At 38.1% G+C, this 18,870-nt stretch overlaps 1 protein-coding gene across 10 annotated transcripts in view; it reads left to right on the forward strand.

Moving 5' to 3' along the window:
• Positions 1-18,870, forward strand: part of RUNX1T1 (RUNX1 partner transcriptional co-repressor 1) — a 147,948-nt gene that overhangs the window by 94,850 nt on the left and 34,228 nt on the right. For all 10 annotated transcript variants that reach the window (XM_010349415.3, XM_010349417.3, XM_074386874.1 and 7 more), the window contains 2 exons: positions 940-1,121; positions 14,263-14,513. In XM_010349415.3, the coding sequence (XP_010347717.1) occupies positions 940-1,121; positions 14,263-14,513 (433 nt within the window). The remainder of the gene's footprint in view (positions 1-939; positions 1,122-14,262; positions 14,514-18,870) is intronic.

Here is an 18,870-nt window from a genome sequence, read left to right on the forward strand (position 1 = left end):
GTTCAGAGTAAAATGCCTTCTTAGGTTTTCATTTTAATGCTTTGCTACATGTGACATTGCCTCTTCTCTTTTATTACGTTTGAGATTGCCAGAATTACCCATCAGCCTATCAACCAGCCTGTTCTTTATTCAAGGTTCTGGGCTAGCTAAGGAGGAAGAGTGACCAGTATACCAGATTTTTTCTAACATTAGAAGAAGTGTGTGTGTGTGTGTGTGTGTGTGTGTGTGTGTGTGTGTACGTATGTATGTGTATTCATTCCTTAGAATAAGGCTGATACAAAGAAGGCAGATCACTTTTGTAGACTACTATTATAAACTGCTTTATGCATTAATTCCAACTGGGATATATGACCATACCCAGGCCAGTACCTAAATGTTTTATGAACTTGATGACTATGAAAAATAATCTCTATATTCATGTCTGTAATTGTAATTGTATTTTTATTTGAAGTTAGTAGTTGACTAAAGATATATTCTAGGATTAGCCTGCTTGACCTTTGTGAATCACTAGATACAAAATTGAATGTATCAAGGAACCTATTCTGAGATTAATTTGACTGTGTTTATATTTTATATACCCTCAGTCATCCCTGTGGAGAACAAAAGCTCTTATGGATAGAACTAGGTTCTCCCTTCCCGTAGAATATACATCCCATATAAAGAGATCTTAAAAATAATGCGCCACTCGCAATGTTATCAGTGAAGAAATAAAAGAGAGGTACAGTGATCTACAAGGGTCAGTCACCTCATGCTTAGGGCAATCTGGGCACATGGTAGCCCAGTGCTGAGATCTGTGCTTTAGTTGCAGTCCATGGCATGCATTTGACCTTTGATTTAGCTATGTTGCATACTCTGCTCCAGTGTTCAGAAAGCAGAATAAGTCAACAGGGCAGAAGAAGCCTTTCAGTCCTTCCTCTCATTCCTGTCTTGCCCTTGCAGGCCAACTTGCCCCTGCTGCAGCGTGAGCTCCTCCACTGCGCAAGACTGGCCAAACAGAACCCTGCCCAGTACCTCGCCCAGCATGAACAGCTGCTTCTGGATGCCAGCACCACCTCACCTGTTGACTCCTCAGAGCTGCTTCTCGATGTGAACGAAAACGGGAAGAGGCGAACTCCAGACAGGTAAGAGGGAGGAGGAGCCTAGACAAACTATGGCCTTTTTCTCATACCTGTGGCATGAGGAAACATGATTCATGTCATAATTAAACTGCTGGCCTATGTGTCTTGAACAATAGCAATAAGCCATTGTGGCCATCTTGGGAATCTGGCTCTGGCCTGGAATTTTACAGAGTTTTGAATCTCTGGCCTGTGACACTTTGGCTTTTGTGTAGGTTGATCTTTTCTGTTTGTAATATTAAAGCTAAATGATGAAGATAAATATTTTTCACATTTGTCAAGTACCACTGATGGCTCTTAGACACACGTCAGTATTAAAATTCTCATTTATTATGTAATTCAACCCAACCACATATTTTACCTTTCAATATTCTGAAATTTGCTTGTCCTGGTTCCCTTAAAATGTGCTGGTTTTGAAGTTTGTTTGTATGTATTTCTTAACATGGTACAGTAGCTATTTCTTTTGGTTTGTATATGAACTAAAAGAAAACTTCTGGGACACTAGGTGAACTGAGTGAGGATATACAGTAGAAACGATAGATGATATTTTTGCTGAAAAGTTTACTTGTTAGATAATGTTCTATCAGATACTACGCTCTCATAACTGAGAATTCTAAGAAATGTAAAATAAAACCACTTCTCCATTAAACTCTACAGAGTACTTGTTGAATAAAGCATGCACATTAAATTTCCCATGTACTGTATTAAAATAATTTTTGTGAATACCTCATCCTCATATATAATTATCTTATAGTATAGGGATGCAAAGTCTTATTAGCATCATTTTGCAGAGTATTTGTGAAATATAGAGAATTTTACAGTGAAACTATATTTAAAAACTTATTTATCATGTATTTTGCTTTCTTTCTCTGCTTATCTATCCTCATTTTCTGCATTTCATCAGGCATGGGTGTAACAGCCTTCGTGAGGTTAACACTGGCACAGTTATGTTCCGCGTTCATAAGAGCTTAAGATCTTTCAAGCTTCTCAGAGACATCTATTTGTGACCGACTTAGCTATCCTTAAATGTATTAGCTGCTTTACAAATCAGAATGTATTTAAAAGCCAGCCAGTTTACATACTGTTATTACATAATCCTCTGTTAAGCAGTTTTTATGCTACAATCTCTGGAATTTTGCTCCTCTTGACAGAGAACCTCTTAATAGTTTAAAATTCCTAAAGCAAATAGTTAAATATTAGTCTCCTTTTGACGTGTTGTATGCTTACCTTCATATATGATCTATAAACAGAGCTAGTTTCTTATTTTTGCAAGTCATATTTTCTTGGTCATATTTAAGAGTGAAATAGAGCACTTAGTACTTTAGCTTTTAAGGGGAAACTGCTTAATCCTGTTGCCTGAGTGGCCTGTTCACATGGTGCTGAAAACCAAGAGGTGGCTCAAAGACACATGGTTTATATGTGCATTCCTGTTTGACCTGAACCCATTTACCCTGCAGGAAATAAGTATGACATACAGATACTGAGGTGTTTTAGCTCCATGTGTCCAGGATTACATGATAAAAGAATGAAAGAGAGACTGCATGGAAAATTGAGAAGAAGGAAATTTATTTAGGATTATTGGGGCAGGGGGTAGTGTAACAGGGAAATATTTTGATAGCTAAGATAAATGTAGAGATGATCCTGTAGGCAAAATTGAAAATGGGCACAACGTATTCTGGCATTCCTAATTGCTAAGTAACCATAACAGGGAATATGAAAATCTGTTTCATTTCTGTATATTTCCAGCTATTTTCCCACTAGCTCTTTTCCAGTATTTTATATTTGAATGTACTGTGACTTTAGACTCTCCTTGGACAGTCCTAAGGTAAGTGCTGGGAAGTATGTTAACGTTGATATGAAAACTTCATCTTAAATTCCACAGATGCTCAGCATTGTTGTTTTGATGCTCCATGGCTGTGCATGAATTGGTGTATGCATTCAGTCAGGTAGAACTCTCCTAAGAAGAGTCTTCGGTCTGATTTTCCCTTTGGTTTTTCATGGATGGTTGCCAGAGTCGTAGTTCACATGGTTAATCTTTGGATGGAACATTTTTATCAAATGGAGCCCTGAAGTATACATTATATTGCAAAGATGGCAAATGGGTTGGTTTCCTCAGAGTTAGGAGGAAGGGTAATGAGAATATGTTGTGTAAATACATTTGTATCTTGTGGGAATTTGATCAGAGCCAAGAAAATATGGGCCTCTACAGTATTTTTTCTTTCCGCATATATTTTCTGCATCTTGTTTGCATATGCATTTTCCCCTTCTCTGGTTATTTATCTGTATATCCAGATCTACTATATGAAATTTTATAGAGTATGGAGCTGTCTGACAGCAGAGCTTTTTTTGTTTTACTGAATGTTTTGTTGGTGCATATGGTCTGACATGGATGAGCAGCCACGGTGAGATTTTGGAGTCTATTAAACTGGCTCATTAAAAAGATCAATCTGTTTCTGTAATAACACTGGGAGCCATCAGTCACTAAAAGAGGGAAAAACTGACACCTGAGGAGAAAACACATTTTGGTAATTTGTTCATGACATGTCATGAACAAAAGAGCACTCTATATTTTGTTTACAACTTTGGGGGCTTAAATTCTGTGACGATTGCTGAGTTAATGTACTAAACAGCCATCACGTGTTTCAGGAATGGGTTTTGGCAAATTTAACTTTCTTCTCATCCTTAAATATGATTGTCACTGGTAATGTTTTTTTTTTCTTTTTTAAAACGTTATTGTTATTTACAGAGAAATGAGTACTCTAAGGAAGTCTATGAAATCTTTCCTTCTTTTTCTTTTTTCCTGTATGGAACAGTGAAATGTTTTCTACTTTCTTTTAAAAATAGCTCTAGGGAGCGTCTCTGAACAAGTATACTGAATTTGTAGGTCTGTGAGAGAATATTGTAGAACCCAAAGTAGAACAAGACAATTTTTATTATAAAATTGTTTTTTCTAAAATATTAGGGAAAGTAAGTTGAAAGTTCTGATTTCTATCCTTGGTTAATATGTAAAAGTCACTTATTTATAGTAGACATTTATTCTTTTACCATTCGGTGGTGGGAGATGCTGAAGAAGGGAATGCGATCTTTCTTTTGGAGCCATGTAAATGAAATGAACACTCTCACAGATAGAGAGTAGAAGCTAAGGCTCTGCTTAGAGAACCATGGTGGCTCATAAAGACATAGCACATTTGTGTAGGAGGAAAGAAAAGAACTGTTAGATAATGTTTCCTTTCTTTGAGACTGCAGAATGGATTAAGATTATTACGATTTAAAGAAAATCATTGTGTTACGTGATTATCATTGCTGTCTTTCTTCTCTTAGAGATTTGGTATCACAGCTTTTTGATCTAATTTCCCTTTAGTATTGTGTTCTCACCTGTGATGCTACTTTTCTGATTCAGGGTTTTTCTTGCTTAATAAATCAAATCAAATAATCTTTGGTTTTGTATGGGTAACGTGGTTGTTTTGCTTCTCATTTTGTTCCCCCTACTGTTTCAAGTGATTGATGGTTAATTATTAATCCCCTTTCTATATATCATTATTTTAATGTCATTATACTTTACATTACTCTCAGTTTAACATTTTTAAACTTTCAATACAATGGCCATGTAGTTGGATTAATATGTATTTCCTCCTTCCCTAAGAATTAAACATTATTCTCTAAAAAGACTTGCTTATAGAATTATGTATTTTGTCAGCTAGGAGGGAGCTCATGGATATACCAGACACCAGCCCTCCAACCCCCCTTTTTTTTTTTCTTTTTTTTTTTTTTTTTTGAAGCAGGGTCTTGCCATGTTGCCCAAGCTGCTCTTGAACTCCTGGACTCATGTGATCCTCCTACCTCAGCCTCCCAACGTGTTGGGATTACAGGCATGAACCACCACATCCTGCCTTTTTACATTTCATACCAAAAGAAAAAAATTATTACACATGCTTTAAATTTATGTATTTCCTTATGGGATGTTATCTGTATGCTTTTTTGTTTTTTTAAGACAGGGTCTCACTATGTTGCACAGGCTGGTCTCAAACTCCTGGTCTCAGGTGAGCCTGCTGTTTCAGGCTCCCGAGTAGCTAGGACTACAGGTGCATGCCACCACACCCAGCTGGCCCCTGTCCCTTTATTTGTGCACGAGCTAACACCCAAAGAATGTGGCTAAAGTTGCAGAGCTTCTTAGCGAAGAAACAAGCATATTTGCATACTTTAAATCTTCCAGTTGCACAAAATATGTTTTAATGTGCAGAATTTAAATAAGGAAACTCAACTAAGAATTGAGTTGAGTTTTTTCACCTTACTTTCCCTCATTTATTTTCTATAGTTGCTCAAGTGGGTAGGTGCCATAGTATAGCATTCTGAAGTTTTATATATCTTTTTAACTATAGAAGAGCCACAGCCAGCCTGTGTTCCTGGCTTAATGGGTCGGTTAGCAAATGGTGAAGGTTGGAGGGTCAGAAGGCAGTAATTTTGAAATCATGTTGGTTGTATTTGTAAGATTGGTCATGACAGTACACACCAACTAAACCAAATAGGTCCACTTTTTTGTTTCTGTAAAATGAAGGATAATTCACTATTTTTGTCATTCTAAAAGAAAAGGCAAATACACTTTACAAGGAATTGTAGGGTTAATTGTGCAAATAAGAATTAAAATTTTATAACCTACTGCATTCAGTATTCTATTAAAAATGCAGGGATTTTATATCACATTTTTATACATTCTAGTTTATGTTGCCTCTATTATGTATTCCATAGTTGCAAAGAGTGATTTTTCAAAATATTAGTCACATCAATTGGGAGGCCTTCCAGTGAAATAAAACAAAATTGTGTTTATTTATTTTATTTATTTCAAGACAGAGTTTTGCTCTTGTTGCTCAGGCTGGAGTGAGTGATCTTGGCTCACTTCAACCTCTGTCTTCCAATTTCAAGAGATTCTCCTGTCTCAGCCTCCTGAGTAGCTAGGATATCAGGAGCTGCCACCACACCTGGCTATTTTTTTTTTTTTAATTTTTTAAATTTGAGATAGAATATAGCTCTGTCACCTAGGCTGGAGTGCAGTGGCGCGATCTTGGCTCACTGCAACCTCTGCCTCACAGGTTCAAGCAATTCTTCTGCCTCAGCCTCCCGAGTAGCTGGGATTACAGGTGTGTGCCACCATGCCTGACTAATTTTTGTATCTTTAGTAGAGATGGGGTTTCACTATTTTGGCCAGACTGGTCTCAAACTCCTGACCTCGTGACCTGCCCACCTTGGCCACCCAAAGTGCTTGGATTACAAGGGTGAGTCACTGTGTCCAGCCTAATTTTGTGTATTTTTAGTAGAGACGGGGTTTTGCCATGTTGGCCAGGCTGGCCTTGAACTCCTTGACCTCAGATGATCAACCTGCTTCAGTCTCCTGAAGTACTGGGATTACAGGCATGAGCCACTGTTCCTGACCACAAAATTACATTTATATATTAAATATAACAGAGTTATAGAGGGCATTTTGTTCTCTCTATATTCAAGCTTCAACTTTAACTTGGTGCCTGATTTCTTGCTGTTCCATTAGGGTCTAACTTTACTGCATGCTCCTCATGTCTTATTCTGTATTCCAGCTGATACTTTCTGCTCTCTTTTTTAATTTTTTTATTTGAGATAGAATATAGCTCTGTCACCTAGCGTGATCTTGGCTCACTGCAACCTCTGCCTCCCAGGTTCTTATATGTCATAATTTCTATTAGTACCTCACAGCCTAACTCAATATCTACTATTTGAGTGAGAGCTTTTCCACTATGTATACTGATAATGGTTGCTATTTACTGAGTGCTTTGGGTATGCCAGGCCCTGTGCTAAATAATTGAGATGAACATATAGCACTTCTTTCTTCACAATCCTATGACATAAATTCAAGAAGGCCAAGTAATGTGCGTGAAGTCACATGGCTTGTCAGAGGCCCTGATGGGATTCTAACTCCAGGTTTTCAGACTCAAACGCCTCTGCTCTCGTAGCCATGATTCTGTACCATCAGCCTCTGAACACCCCTGCTTGAAAACAAAGTGCTTTGATTAACTTATTGAATGCCAACTCCATGTGACTCCAAAACCTCAGTCCTTTTGAGTACACATTCTGGAGTAATCTCTCACTCTGATCTCCCATACTACTTTTGTTCTGCCTTTAATGACACCTTCTGTATACATGTCCTGTATGAAAGTATAGAAGTCTTGTAGCTCCAATTAAATTATTTTAATGGTAAAGAATTAAAGTCTGTCCTAAATCATAATCTTGTGGAAGGTCGAGGGACCATGTTTCTCTCATCTTGGTACTGCCACTGAAGTGCAGGATAGAGCAATACACATTCTAGGGACCTAAAACAAAGCAAAACACTGCAAACAAAACAAAAACCACTATCAAACAAATAATTCAAATTAAACTTAATGCAGTTCTTTTTAGTAGTGTATTAAATGGTCTCTCCCCAAGCATCTTTATTTATTTATTTGGTTAAAAAAATGCATTTCTGAAATACAATAAAAACAACCACGGACAGCCCAGGAACCAAATGCCGTGATTGGTTCACTGCCCAGGAAAAACTGGAGGGCTCCAATAGAAATGTACAGATGACAGATTCAAATAAGAAAGCAGAGTTCCAAACAGCAGGAGCAGCAGAAATTGAATACTTCAGCAGTGGCAGAGATTAAAAAAGGCAAGGGGAAGAGCCAGTAACAGACAGCCTAACTGTTGAGCAGATGGTCAGCTTCAGACACGTGACAGAAGCATTCCACCTTCTCGCTGCTGGAGGGAAGGCTCAGATGGCTCCTCCAACTTGCGTATTGCAATCCTTGAAGGTCTGAGCATCATGTTTGTGTGTCTGGAGTGGCAAGTATCCACATGCCTCTTACTTACTTCTGAAGGTATTAGCACACTGCTCAGAAAGTTCTCACTCCTAGGTGGTTGTTTGGCGATGGAGAGGTTAAAGGTGCTTCTCTCCATATGGCCCTATAGTGATAGTCCTGTGGCATTCAGCTCTCTGTTCTTCATCATCTAAATGTCCCACTCCCTACAGAGTGATAGCAAAACAGAGAAACCACTGCAGGTTGTCATGAAGAATTAGGTTTGATTTTCTTTTTAAGGAGGCTTGGGAGTCTGTAATATATTTGTTTCAGTACCTTATTCATTACCAATAAAAGTGTATTATGTGAAATTCTTATCTAAAGTCACCTCTTTACTAACAGCTTCTGAAGAGATCTTTTGCTGAATTATGTGTTGAAAATATGATGATGAGAGTGATTTTCCTTTCCTTGATTCAATGTCCAGTCCTTCTATGGCAATCTTAACAAAGTACACTTGTTAGAAAAGGAGAGGAAGGTGTGTTTGATGCTATTAGTGTCTTTGGTCTGTGTTTAGTAGAACTATCTTCCTAAGATTTAGATACAGACTTCTAAAATATAAGAGTAAAATAAAGTAAGTCCTCAACATCTAGTCTCAAAGGAATTTTAGACCCAGTGTCTCATTCCTGCTCATTTTTCAAGGAGCTACAGTCTAGGGATGGGACTTGGCTGGGCTGTTGAGACAAACAGCAAACAAACCTGGGAGTCTGTGGCTCTGGGGAAAGCTGGCAAAGAGGGATCGTGGTGTGACATGGCCAAGGCAAAGGTATCCTGGGACAGGAAGGAAGGACCCGAGTAGAGATGCTTGAGATCAGCAGCAGGGCTTGGATTTGGAAAAGAAGATTGAAGAGTGACTTCAAGTTTCTACTTGTGTGACTAGGTAGAAGATGGTACAGAAAGCAAAAGAGAAATGAGGCCACTTTGGACTTGTGAAATATCTGTTGAAACTCAGATAAGTGAGTATGTAAGACATGTAATTGAAATAAATAAGTAACAGGATGAAGATTAGAGTTTAAGTTTCTTCTTCTCTAGGTTTATTGTGCTCTACCAATTTGCCTCCCTCCAAAACAATATTTATAGTGGTATTTCCTCACATTAAAAAATTTTTTTAATCTAGAGAAAAAAACTTAAACCCGCTTCTGCCATGTAGGTGGTTTGTCCTCTTGTTCTACTTATTGTCATGATTTTATAATGGACTTTTTTCATACTTACCCTGTTCCTTGAATGTTACACAGTTTTATATAAATGTTACTAAGGGATTACCAGCACACACTAGTTAATCATCATTTTAAAAATATTTCATGTAGAGTTTTTGTTTTTATTTACTTTTATTTTTTTCTTGAGATGAAGTCTTGCTCTGTCACCTAGGCTGGAGTGCGGTGGCATCATCTTGGCTCACTGCAACTTCTGCGTCCCGGATTGAAGAAATTCTCCGGCTTTAGCCTCCCAAGTAGCTGGGACTACAGGCACTTAAGCTCCACCATGCCAGGCTTTTTTTTTTTTTTTAAACTACAGACGGGATTTCACTACGTTGGCCAGGCTGATCTCAAGCTCCTGACCTCAAGTGATCTGCCTGCCTCAGCCTCCCAAAGTGTTGGGATTACAGGCATGAGCACCACACCCTCATGTAGAATTTTTAAAGGTCATTTATTTTCTTTGTCTAATAGTTTAAAGCTTCTGTTTTTGAGGAGCTGGAAAACAAAAAAGAACCTGAGGTAGGATAAGGTAAAAATTTGGTTGCCTCTTAATTTGTTTTTACAAATATACTTTCTTATTAGTCCCATTTTACGGAGCAGAATACTGAAGCCAGAAAGTTGAGTAACTGGAAGTCACACGGCTGCGTCCTGAGGGCCCCTTGCCCTTAGAACATTAAACCTGGAGAGAGAAGTGAGTGTGAGCTAAGTGTTGAAGTGGTTACATTGTGTTGAGGAAAGTGTGTTCTGGTAAGGAGATAGAACATCCTCAGGTAGACTTCTCAACTTAAAAAACAAACCTTTCAGAAATCCTTGAGACATAACAGACTTCTCACTTCAGATTTCTACTAGAATTTGAGTTACTTCAAGAGTATAATGGTATGGGACAATGAAAAGTGTTTACTAATTTTGCCTAATACATTGAAAAGGGCAACAAAGAATGCAAATATGGAGTTCATCCAGCCAAATGAAATATAGAAGGTTGTAGGCATTTCTAAGAAGCAGACAGACAAATGGCAATTACATTGTTTGAGTTACCCTTCTGAACATATATCCTTTGAATACAATTGGCCTTATAAGCAGACATTAGTAATTTCAGGAAGCACCAGAAAGACCCTTCATAGAAGCTTTATTCTTGTGGATAGTGAAAATTTTTGTGTTTTCTTCCTCCCCGCCCCCCAACCTTTTTTTTGAGACAGCGTCTCACTCCATTGTTCAGGCTGGAGTGCAGTGGTGTGATCCCGGCTCACTGCAGCCTTGATCTCTTGGGCTCAAGTGATCCTTCTGCCCCAACCTCCTGAGTAGCTAGGACCACAGGTATATGTCACCATGCCCAGCCAACTTTTTGATTTTTTATAGAGACAAGGTCTCACTGTGTTGCTCAGGCTGGTCTCAAACTCCTGGGCTCAAACAGTTCTTCCCCCTGAGCCTTCCAAAGTGCCAGGACTATAGGCATGAGCCACCACACCCCTGTAAGTTTCAATGTTTTACTGTTAAAATGTAAACTGCCCCTGTGAGGTGATGAGCTTTATTATTTCAGTAGGGCCAGCAGGGTGATAGGTCCCAGGATAGGACAGTAGACCTAACTGTAGTGAGAGAACAGACTAAAGTCCTAGCCTGTCTTTTAGGACATCACTCCCCTTACTTTAGGGGAAAAAAATGTGTTTTTCCTCCTATTTAATTGGGTGTTTGAAGTAATAGCGCTGAACAAAGGGTTCATCTAAGGATGAAGATAAATAGCATATCTAACCAATTAAACATTGTAAAAATTATCCCAATGTTACCATTGCTTTTGTTGATTAAGAAGAAAGAAAACCAGAAGTTGGGGTGGTTTGACCCAAATGGATCAAAGAAGGATGTGTCATTATTTAGAAATGCTATAGGAGCTGCACTAAGATAAGAGGATATTTTCTAGTGTTTGGACAAAAACAAGGTATAAATAATAAATTGTTCAAAGCAAGGAACATAGAACTTGACCAAGGTGGTTGCCTTAGGTTCTTATGGTTTGGCCAGAGAACTATCAGCGCTGTGTGTTTTGATCTGCATAACTATGGCATTTAGCTGTAAATAGAGAATACTTAAATTGCAGTTTGCAAACTAGAAGGGACTGCAGAAATCATCTAGTCCAGTGGTTTTCAGACTTGATTTTAGCCGCAGACTTTTTCCTTTAAAAATGAAATCTTAGATGGAACCCTGATTATTGAAACATAATAATAATTTGGTTCCTCTGTCACTTTAAATCTTGAAAATCTTTATTGTTTGGAGAAAAAGTTCTTCATTGCCTACAGAATCCCTTAAGTACCTCTGGTGGCCCAGTTTGAAAACCACTGATCTAGTCCAACCCTTTCATTTTACAGATAAATAAGCTGAGGTCCAGAGAGGTTAAGTGACTTGACCAAGGTCACACAGCTAGTCATGGAAGAGCCAGGACTAGATCTCAGGTCTCTTGATTCCCAGTCCAGTGCTCTTTCCACCCCACCACACTGCCGGTAAGGTAGGTGCTGTGTTAGCATTGTGTTCAGAGCCACCAATAGTCTTCAGTATTTTCTAGCTGATTTATGCTGATAATATGCATTGAATATTAAAGTGTATTATTAAGAAATTTGTAGGATATGCAAATACAGATTAGAATCACATAGGTATTCTCTTAGAAGATAAATCAGTAGCTAGAATGTCTCACTTTACTTTAAAAAATTATTTTAAAGCAATGCAATTAGGTAATGTCTGAGCTATATGGATATTTTAGTCTGTTATCAATGATCAATATGTAAGGAGTCAGTATGTTTTAGTGTAGACACATACTTTGATGGGAGCAGCATTAGGACTCCTGGCTGCCACTCCCTTGGGGGCCATGCTGTGCCATCATTTCGAATATTGGCCAGTTTTTTGTCTCTGGAATGGTACATCCTTCTTAGTATGTAGTGGGCATGTTCTTTAACATTAAGTTCTACAGATTTACCCTCAGTTCTTTTTTTGGCTGGCGGGGAAGAGTTTTGCTCTTAGCGCTCAGGCTGTTGTACAGTGGCATGATCTCGGCTCACTGCAATCTCTGCCTCTCAGGTTTAAGCAATTCTCCTACCTCAGCCTTTTGAGTAGCTGGGACTGCAGGCATGCACCACTATACCCAGGTATTTTTTTTTCTTCTTTTTAGTAGAGGTAAGATTTCACCATGTTGGCCAAGCTAATCTCAAACTCCTGACCTCAGGTGATCCACCTGCTTCAGCCTTCCAAAGCAAGGTTGTGAGCCACCATGCCCTGCCTCATGTAGAGTTTTTAAAAGACATTTATTTTCTTTCTCTAATAGTTTACAGCTTCTGTTATTGAGGAGCTGGGGGCGGGGGGAAAGCCTGAGATAGGGTAAAGTATAAATTAGGTTGCCCCTTAATTTGTTTTTACAAGTGTTGTTTCCTATTAGTCCCATTTTACAGGAGCAGAATGCTGAAGCCAGAAAGTTGAGTAACTAGAGGTCACTTGGCTGAGTCCTAAGGATCCCTGCCGTCTCCAGAACAGTGCATCTTTCTTAGTATGTAGTGGGCATGTTCTTTAACATTAAACTCTGAAGATTTACCCTCAGTTCTTCCTATGCGTATACCTTCTGTCTCTTAGTCCTTTATTCTTCTCAACCTGGTATGTATGAATTGCCACCGGGCTCCACCCTAAATGAGCATAAAGGACAGTTCATTGTAGAATCCTGTTGCCACTGATAATCTCTGTTGTTGATTCAGTTTCCACCTGGATTCCTCTGGTATTATCAAAGACTGTCACTAGATGCTGGGAAAGTAGAAAAAGTGTCTCCATGCTGTTGTTTTACTACCGAAAATAAAAAAGGCATGTAGAAGTCTGCAGCCACTGTGAACTGATAGAATTCTTATGAGGAAATGTCCCTGGGAAAATAGATGTTATCGCCAGTCTAAAAATAGAGTGTTGGTCTTGTAAGTAAAAAGTAAGCTTGGGAGCTGTGATTACAGTCAAAGTTGAATATGGTTTGTTTCTATCTCATTGAGTATATTAGGGGCTAGTCTCTAAGCCATAGAAATATATACAGCCAGAAATTATTTCTTTAGTCCCACTTTTGTTTGAGAGTCAAGGAATTGTGATAGTTATCAAGTCTTATTTATAGAATACATTCCTTCTGAAAGCCAAGTTCAGAGTTTATCACATGATGATGTGTCCTCAGGGTGTTCCTGTCCTGCCGTATGACCTGATAACCCCAGACAGGATACACCAGCTCTCTGGGTATGTGTTTCCTCAACTTTAAGGAGGTTGACCTAGATCTTCCTTCTAGTCCAAGCTAGCTCTATACAACTGCTGATTATTTCAAGGGTATACTGTATGGGACAATGAAAAGTATTTGCTAACCCTTGGTGACTCAAGATAATGTCAGGGTTCCAGACATTGCATTGCATACTGCATTTGCTCAGTTTGATCCTTACTTTCCTATAGAAGTTTCTGTGATGATGGAAATGTTACATATCTGTGCAGTCCAGTACTGAAGCCACTGGCCACACATAGCTGTTGAGCACATGGAATGTGGCTATTGATACTGAAGAACTGAATTTTAAGCTTTGTTTAATTTTAAGTAACTTACATTTTAGGTTAAACAACCACATATAGCTATTGTATTGGACAGCACAGTTCTTAGATCTTCTCTGACACAAAAGTCAGATATCAAGTGGAATAGGTGTACCTTAAGTGTTCATGGAGAGAGTGGTGATGTTTTACTTTGGTGAATCTTCATCAAATACAATTGGTCTTAGGGCAACTCGTTAGAAATCAAGCACTGTTTGTTGAGTGAAAATGTTATCTACAGGTAACTTGATTTTCCTCTTGTTTGTGACTTAACCACATGAACTTCAACTGAAAAGATATTTGCTAATTTGATGAGAAGTGAAATATTTTCTCCTGTCTGCAGGCTTGTGATCCATGAGGTCTTGGCATGGGTCTCAGTGAATTCCCATATGTTTTCTGGGAAGCTGAGTTTATAAGGTTTCTGGCTAATAAAAAATATTCTCTTTTTTATTCCTAGCTCAAATATGAGTGACTGGAATGTGCTGGTTTCTGAATAGATGATGAAATAAACTCTTGTTTTTTCCTCCTTAGAACCAAAGAAAATGGCTTTGACAGAGAGCCTTTGCACTCAGAACATCCAAGCAAGCGACCATGCACTATTAGCCCAGGCCAGCGGTACAGTCCAAATAACGGCTTATCCTACCAGCCCAATGGCCTGCCTCACCCCACCCCACCTCCACCTCAGCATTACCGTTTGGATGATATGGCCATTGCCCACCACTACAGGGACTCCTACCGACACCCCAGCCACAGGGACCTCAGGGACAGAAACAGACCTATGGGTAAGACTGAAGGATCTGTTCACTTCTTACGGGATTGGATGCTTGAAGACTTGCATCATTACTTCTCAACTGAACTTGAAGCTTGAAATCTGTGATAGGGATAAAAATTCTCTTCTCTTGCTTTATATTGTCTCCTTTATGAAAACAACTTGATTGGTATTAATAGACTTTTCAACAGCTGTGCGCTCTCTCTCTCCAGATCACTTGTATTCTTAAGACAGTGCATTAAATTTCTTTGGAGGAGGGCATCTAGATTAATACAAAACGCTCAATTGTTGGTAACAAATCCAAAATAATTTCTTTTAGCTTGAATTCTCTTTAAACAGGAGACTTCATATGCAATCTGCCTGCCACAATATTTTTAAAAAAATCAGTTTATTTTCTTGCATTGTATCTTTTGTTTCAGATAGTTTCAATGATTATTTTGACTTTGTCCACCCTCCATGATATTCCATATTTCCAAAGTATGATATGGCATGTCATCTGTGGCTTAACAGATGTTTCCCGAGGAATGATTTGGTACTTTTTTTTTTAACTTAAAAATGCCAGTGATTAAAGTTAATGTTGACAACTTGGGGTCAAGGATCAGAATACTGAAGAAGTGAATTTGGGCAAATATGTGCTCGATTTGCCTATGTTCATTCCTCCTTTGCATAAAACTATTAGAAGTAAAGTATTTTGTCTGGGTGCAGTGGCTTACACCTGTAATTTCAGCACTTTTGGAGGCCTACGCAGGTAGATGAGTTTGAGCTCAGGAGTTTGAGACCGGCCTGGGCACTGTGGCAAAATCCAATCTCCACTAAAAATACAAAAATTAGTCGGGCATGGTGGTGCATGCCTCTAGCCCGTTACCTAGTGCGCTGAGGCAGGAGGATCTGATGAGCCCGGGGAGTAAAGGTTACAGTGAGCCGAGATCCTGCCACTACATCCCACACACTGCACCGAAGCCTGGGCAGCAGAGCAATACCCTGTCTCAAAAAAGAAAAAGAAAAGCAGTAAAACATTTTGAAGATATTGCCTTCTATAGAACAAATGTCTACCACGAAAAATGAGAGAGAAGATGAACAAGGTAAGTTGTTTTTTAAACACAGGATCAGTGGTTCAGTGGTAGAGATGATGGTGTATCAGAGGGTTATTAGTAAGTACACTGTTACTTGGGTCCCTTCAGTTCTTAATTTGTGATGGGTCTGAGAGCAATAGTCTCCTCTTCTTTTTCAATCTCCTGTGTCCACATCACCCACCAACAGGACTTTCTCTACCTTGTAACTAATTGCTGGCAAACTTTCCTGACGTGGGTGACTTAGTGGCCAGGACCCTGGAAAGGGCAGGTGGGGGAAGTCCTAGTCAAAAACCAGAAAACGGAGCTGAAAATACAGAATTCTGGGGCATGAAGCCAGCCAGTTATTCACTACTTGATTACAGTGATGGTGTTTTTCTGTTTTTGTTTTGTTTTGTTTTGTTTTGTTTTGTTTTGTTTTGTTTTGTTTTTAGCCACAGGCAGAGGGAGCTGATATATAGAAGTTTACATTAGAGTTCCAACTGCGTTGCTAGCAAACAGTGGCTGCTGTGTGTAGGGCCTTTTTTGCCTTTCTGCACCCAACTTCCCAAATGTTTAGAAAACAGAAAGAGAGAGTCAGGGTGAAGGGAGGGGCAATTGAGGCTTTGGTTGTAAGACAGTAAATTAGTAGTTCTGGTTCTCCACAACAGTAATTTCTACGTTTATATAGTGTGTCAGACAAATGGCTAAGCATATAATTTGTGCTTTCTTAATAGCCAGTCTGTCTAATGTTCTCACAGGTATCATTTCTGAAGAGCTTTCAAAGGTGGTTATGTTATTTCTCGATCTGGATTGATATTTTGGCCCCCAAATCAAATGTGATAACAGCCCTCGTCTACACAAAGCCTTACCACTTATTTATGACTTACGGACTGAAAATCATGATTGCAAATTTTTAAATAGCGGTGCAGTCATCAGGTCACTGTGAAACCAGTTCAAGGGATCCTGTTTTATAGGTGTGCTAGCAAATGGCCTGTTTCTTAGGCAGCAGGTGATATTTTGTAAAATATTAATTCCAGTGCACTATACAGTAATCAGCAAGGAAGTAATTACACTTATGTGCAATGATTATGTTTTCATCAAGTAATGTAAAATATCCCTTTATGAATTATATTGGTATCCATTGGTTTTATGTTATTTTCTTCAGACCGTGTTTCTTACCTTTTAATTATATTAGCTTATAAAACTAATAGTGCTAATCTCTATAAATATGTGCAGCTACTAAACCATCCCTAAAGTCTGGCAGAGTTTAGTGTGTGTTAATATAAAATAAAATCTTGATGTATGAGCCACAAATTATGGTGTTACATCAGGCTGCCATTTTGAGAATATAAAAATTGTCATAAACATATACTCAGTCTGCTACGATTTATAAGTGTCCATTATGTGTAGGGACATATACTCACTAGGATCCTTTAGTAAAGTAACTTGTTAGCAGTAATTAGTTTATAAGGAAGCTTAGAGTTTTATTCTAGTTAGCTAAAATATTCTAAAACATAATAACCAGTTAAGACTCAACGTTAGTGTCAAATTTCCCACAGATGCAAATGTGATTATGAGCTATTGAATGATTATGAGCTGTTTCCCCCAGTACATCCCCCGGTATTATGACTATAAATAAAAATTGGGTGCTGCTGAATATTTAAGTATCTTAAATAGATAAATTAATAAACCAAAAATCTTGATTTATTTTTTATTTTTAAAGATTTGATTACATCTAACAAATGACTTTCAGAGTTCAAAAGCAGCAAATGAATCTCATATTTTACATGTTTCTAATGAACTTAGTATTTTTTTAAAAATGAGGTGAAGCTTAGTACTGTTTTATAAATGCTGAAATCCTACTGGCCACAGATAATCTTGTTGCTCATTAATATTACTCCAGGTGTTATGGCTTGTGTCACAATTGATTTTGTCTGCTGAATTTTTCAAGCTTTTGAGATCTCTGGAATTCTTTTCCTTAAAGGCAAATATTTGGATGCCTCTAACATGAAAATCACTGTCACATTTATATCCTTATCACTTTCTGGTTGTTTTCTATGGTGACTAATTTTAACAGTAATGGTTTTTCCCTAAAACACAGGCAACAAATAAGTTAACAAAAATAACATATTTGCAAACATTTCAACTTGAAATAATCACAACAGAGCAACAACTAAATATTATTTTTTCAACATATTTGCACTTTTACTTTTTTACCAATAGATGGCATTGACAATTTTAACTTTTAGAATGTATCTCAGAATATGTTCTGATTGGACAGGAATAATACGAGGTGTCTTACGTTTAACTTTTTATTTAGTCTGAGAAAGGGCTGTCATAAATTTATTCACTTCCATCCGTTGTAAATGAAATTGCATTACGTGGTTGGCTGAACACAGTCATGTGACTCATCTTTATTTGTGTAAATCAGCTAAAAGAAGGGATTTCTAACCACTTAAATCTCACAAAAAGTGAAATTCAGTGTCTTGTAACTCCTATTGTCATTTAATTCTTACATAAATTTCACAGAGAGGTAGCCCAGTTATCTAGAAGCCCAAACCATGACAAACTTTATTTGTTGTTCAGAGTAACTTTTGAGAATTGGTAATCAAAAATAATAGTTTTGATCATTTGGAATGCAAAATAATGCCACAGCCCAATGGCTTTCCTTTACTGTAGAATATCAAGTGATTATGTAAAAGGAACAACAGTTTCCAGGTTTCTCTGATCAGAGTCGTTCATCCGAGATATATATATATATATTTTTTTTTTTTTTTTTTTTTTTTGAGACAGTCTTGCTCTGTCACCCAGGCTAGAGGGCAGTGGCATGATCTTGGCTCACTGCAGCCTCCACCCCTGGGTTCAAGCGATTCTCCTGCCTCAGCCTCCTGAGTAGCTGGTACTGTAGGCATGTGTCATCACACCTGGCTAATTTTTTGTATTTAATTTAGTGGAGATGGGCTTCACCACATTGGCCGGATGGTCTCTATTTCCTGACCTCATGATTCGCCTGACTCGGCCTCCCAAAGTGCTGGGATTACAGGCGTGAGATACCACACCTGACCCATCCTGTCTTTTTAGTGAGACACATTTACTTCCTATTTTAATGAGCATCCTAGCTAACTGCTTACATTAATTAATATTGGTGCTCACTTGGTAAATACTTACCAAGTGAGTATAAAAAGTAATACTTATTATTACTTTTTCATACTGGTATCTTAACTATAATGCTAAAGAGCATTACAACTTACGGACTTCAAATTAGGTTTTTCAGTTTATTCACTTGGATTTATAATATTTGTCAAATTATATCTGATA

This window comes from Saimiri boliviensis, chromosome 15 (genome assembly GCF_048565385.1).
Source record: "Saimiri boliviensis isolate mSaiBol1 chromosome 15, mSaiBol1.pri, whole genome shotgun sequence".
NCBI lineage: Eukaryota > Metazoa > Chordata > Mammalia > Primates > Cebidae > Saimiri > Saimiri boliviensis.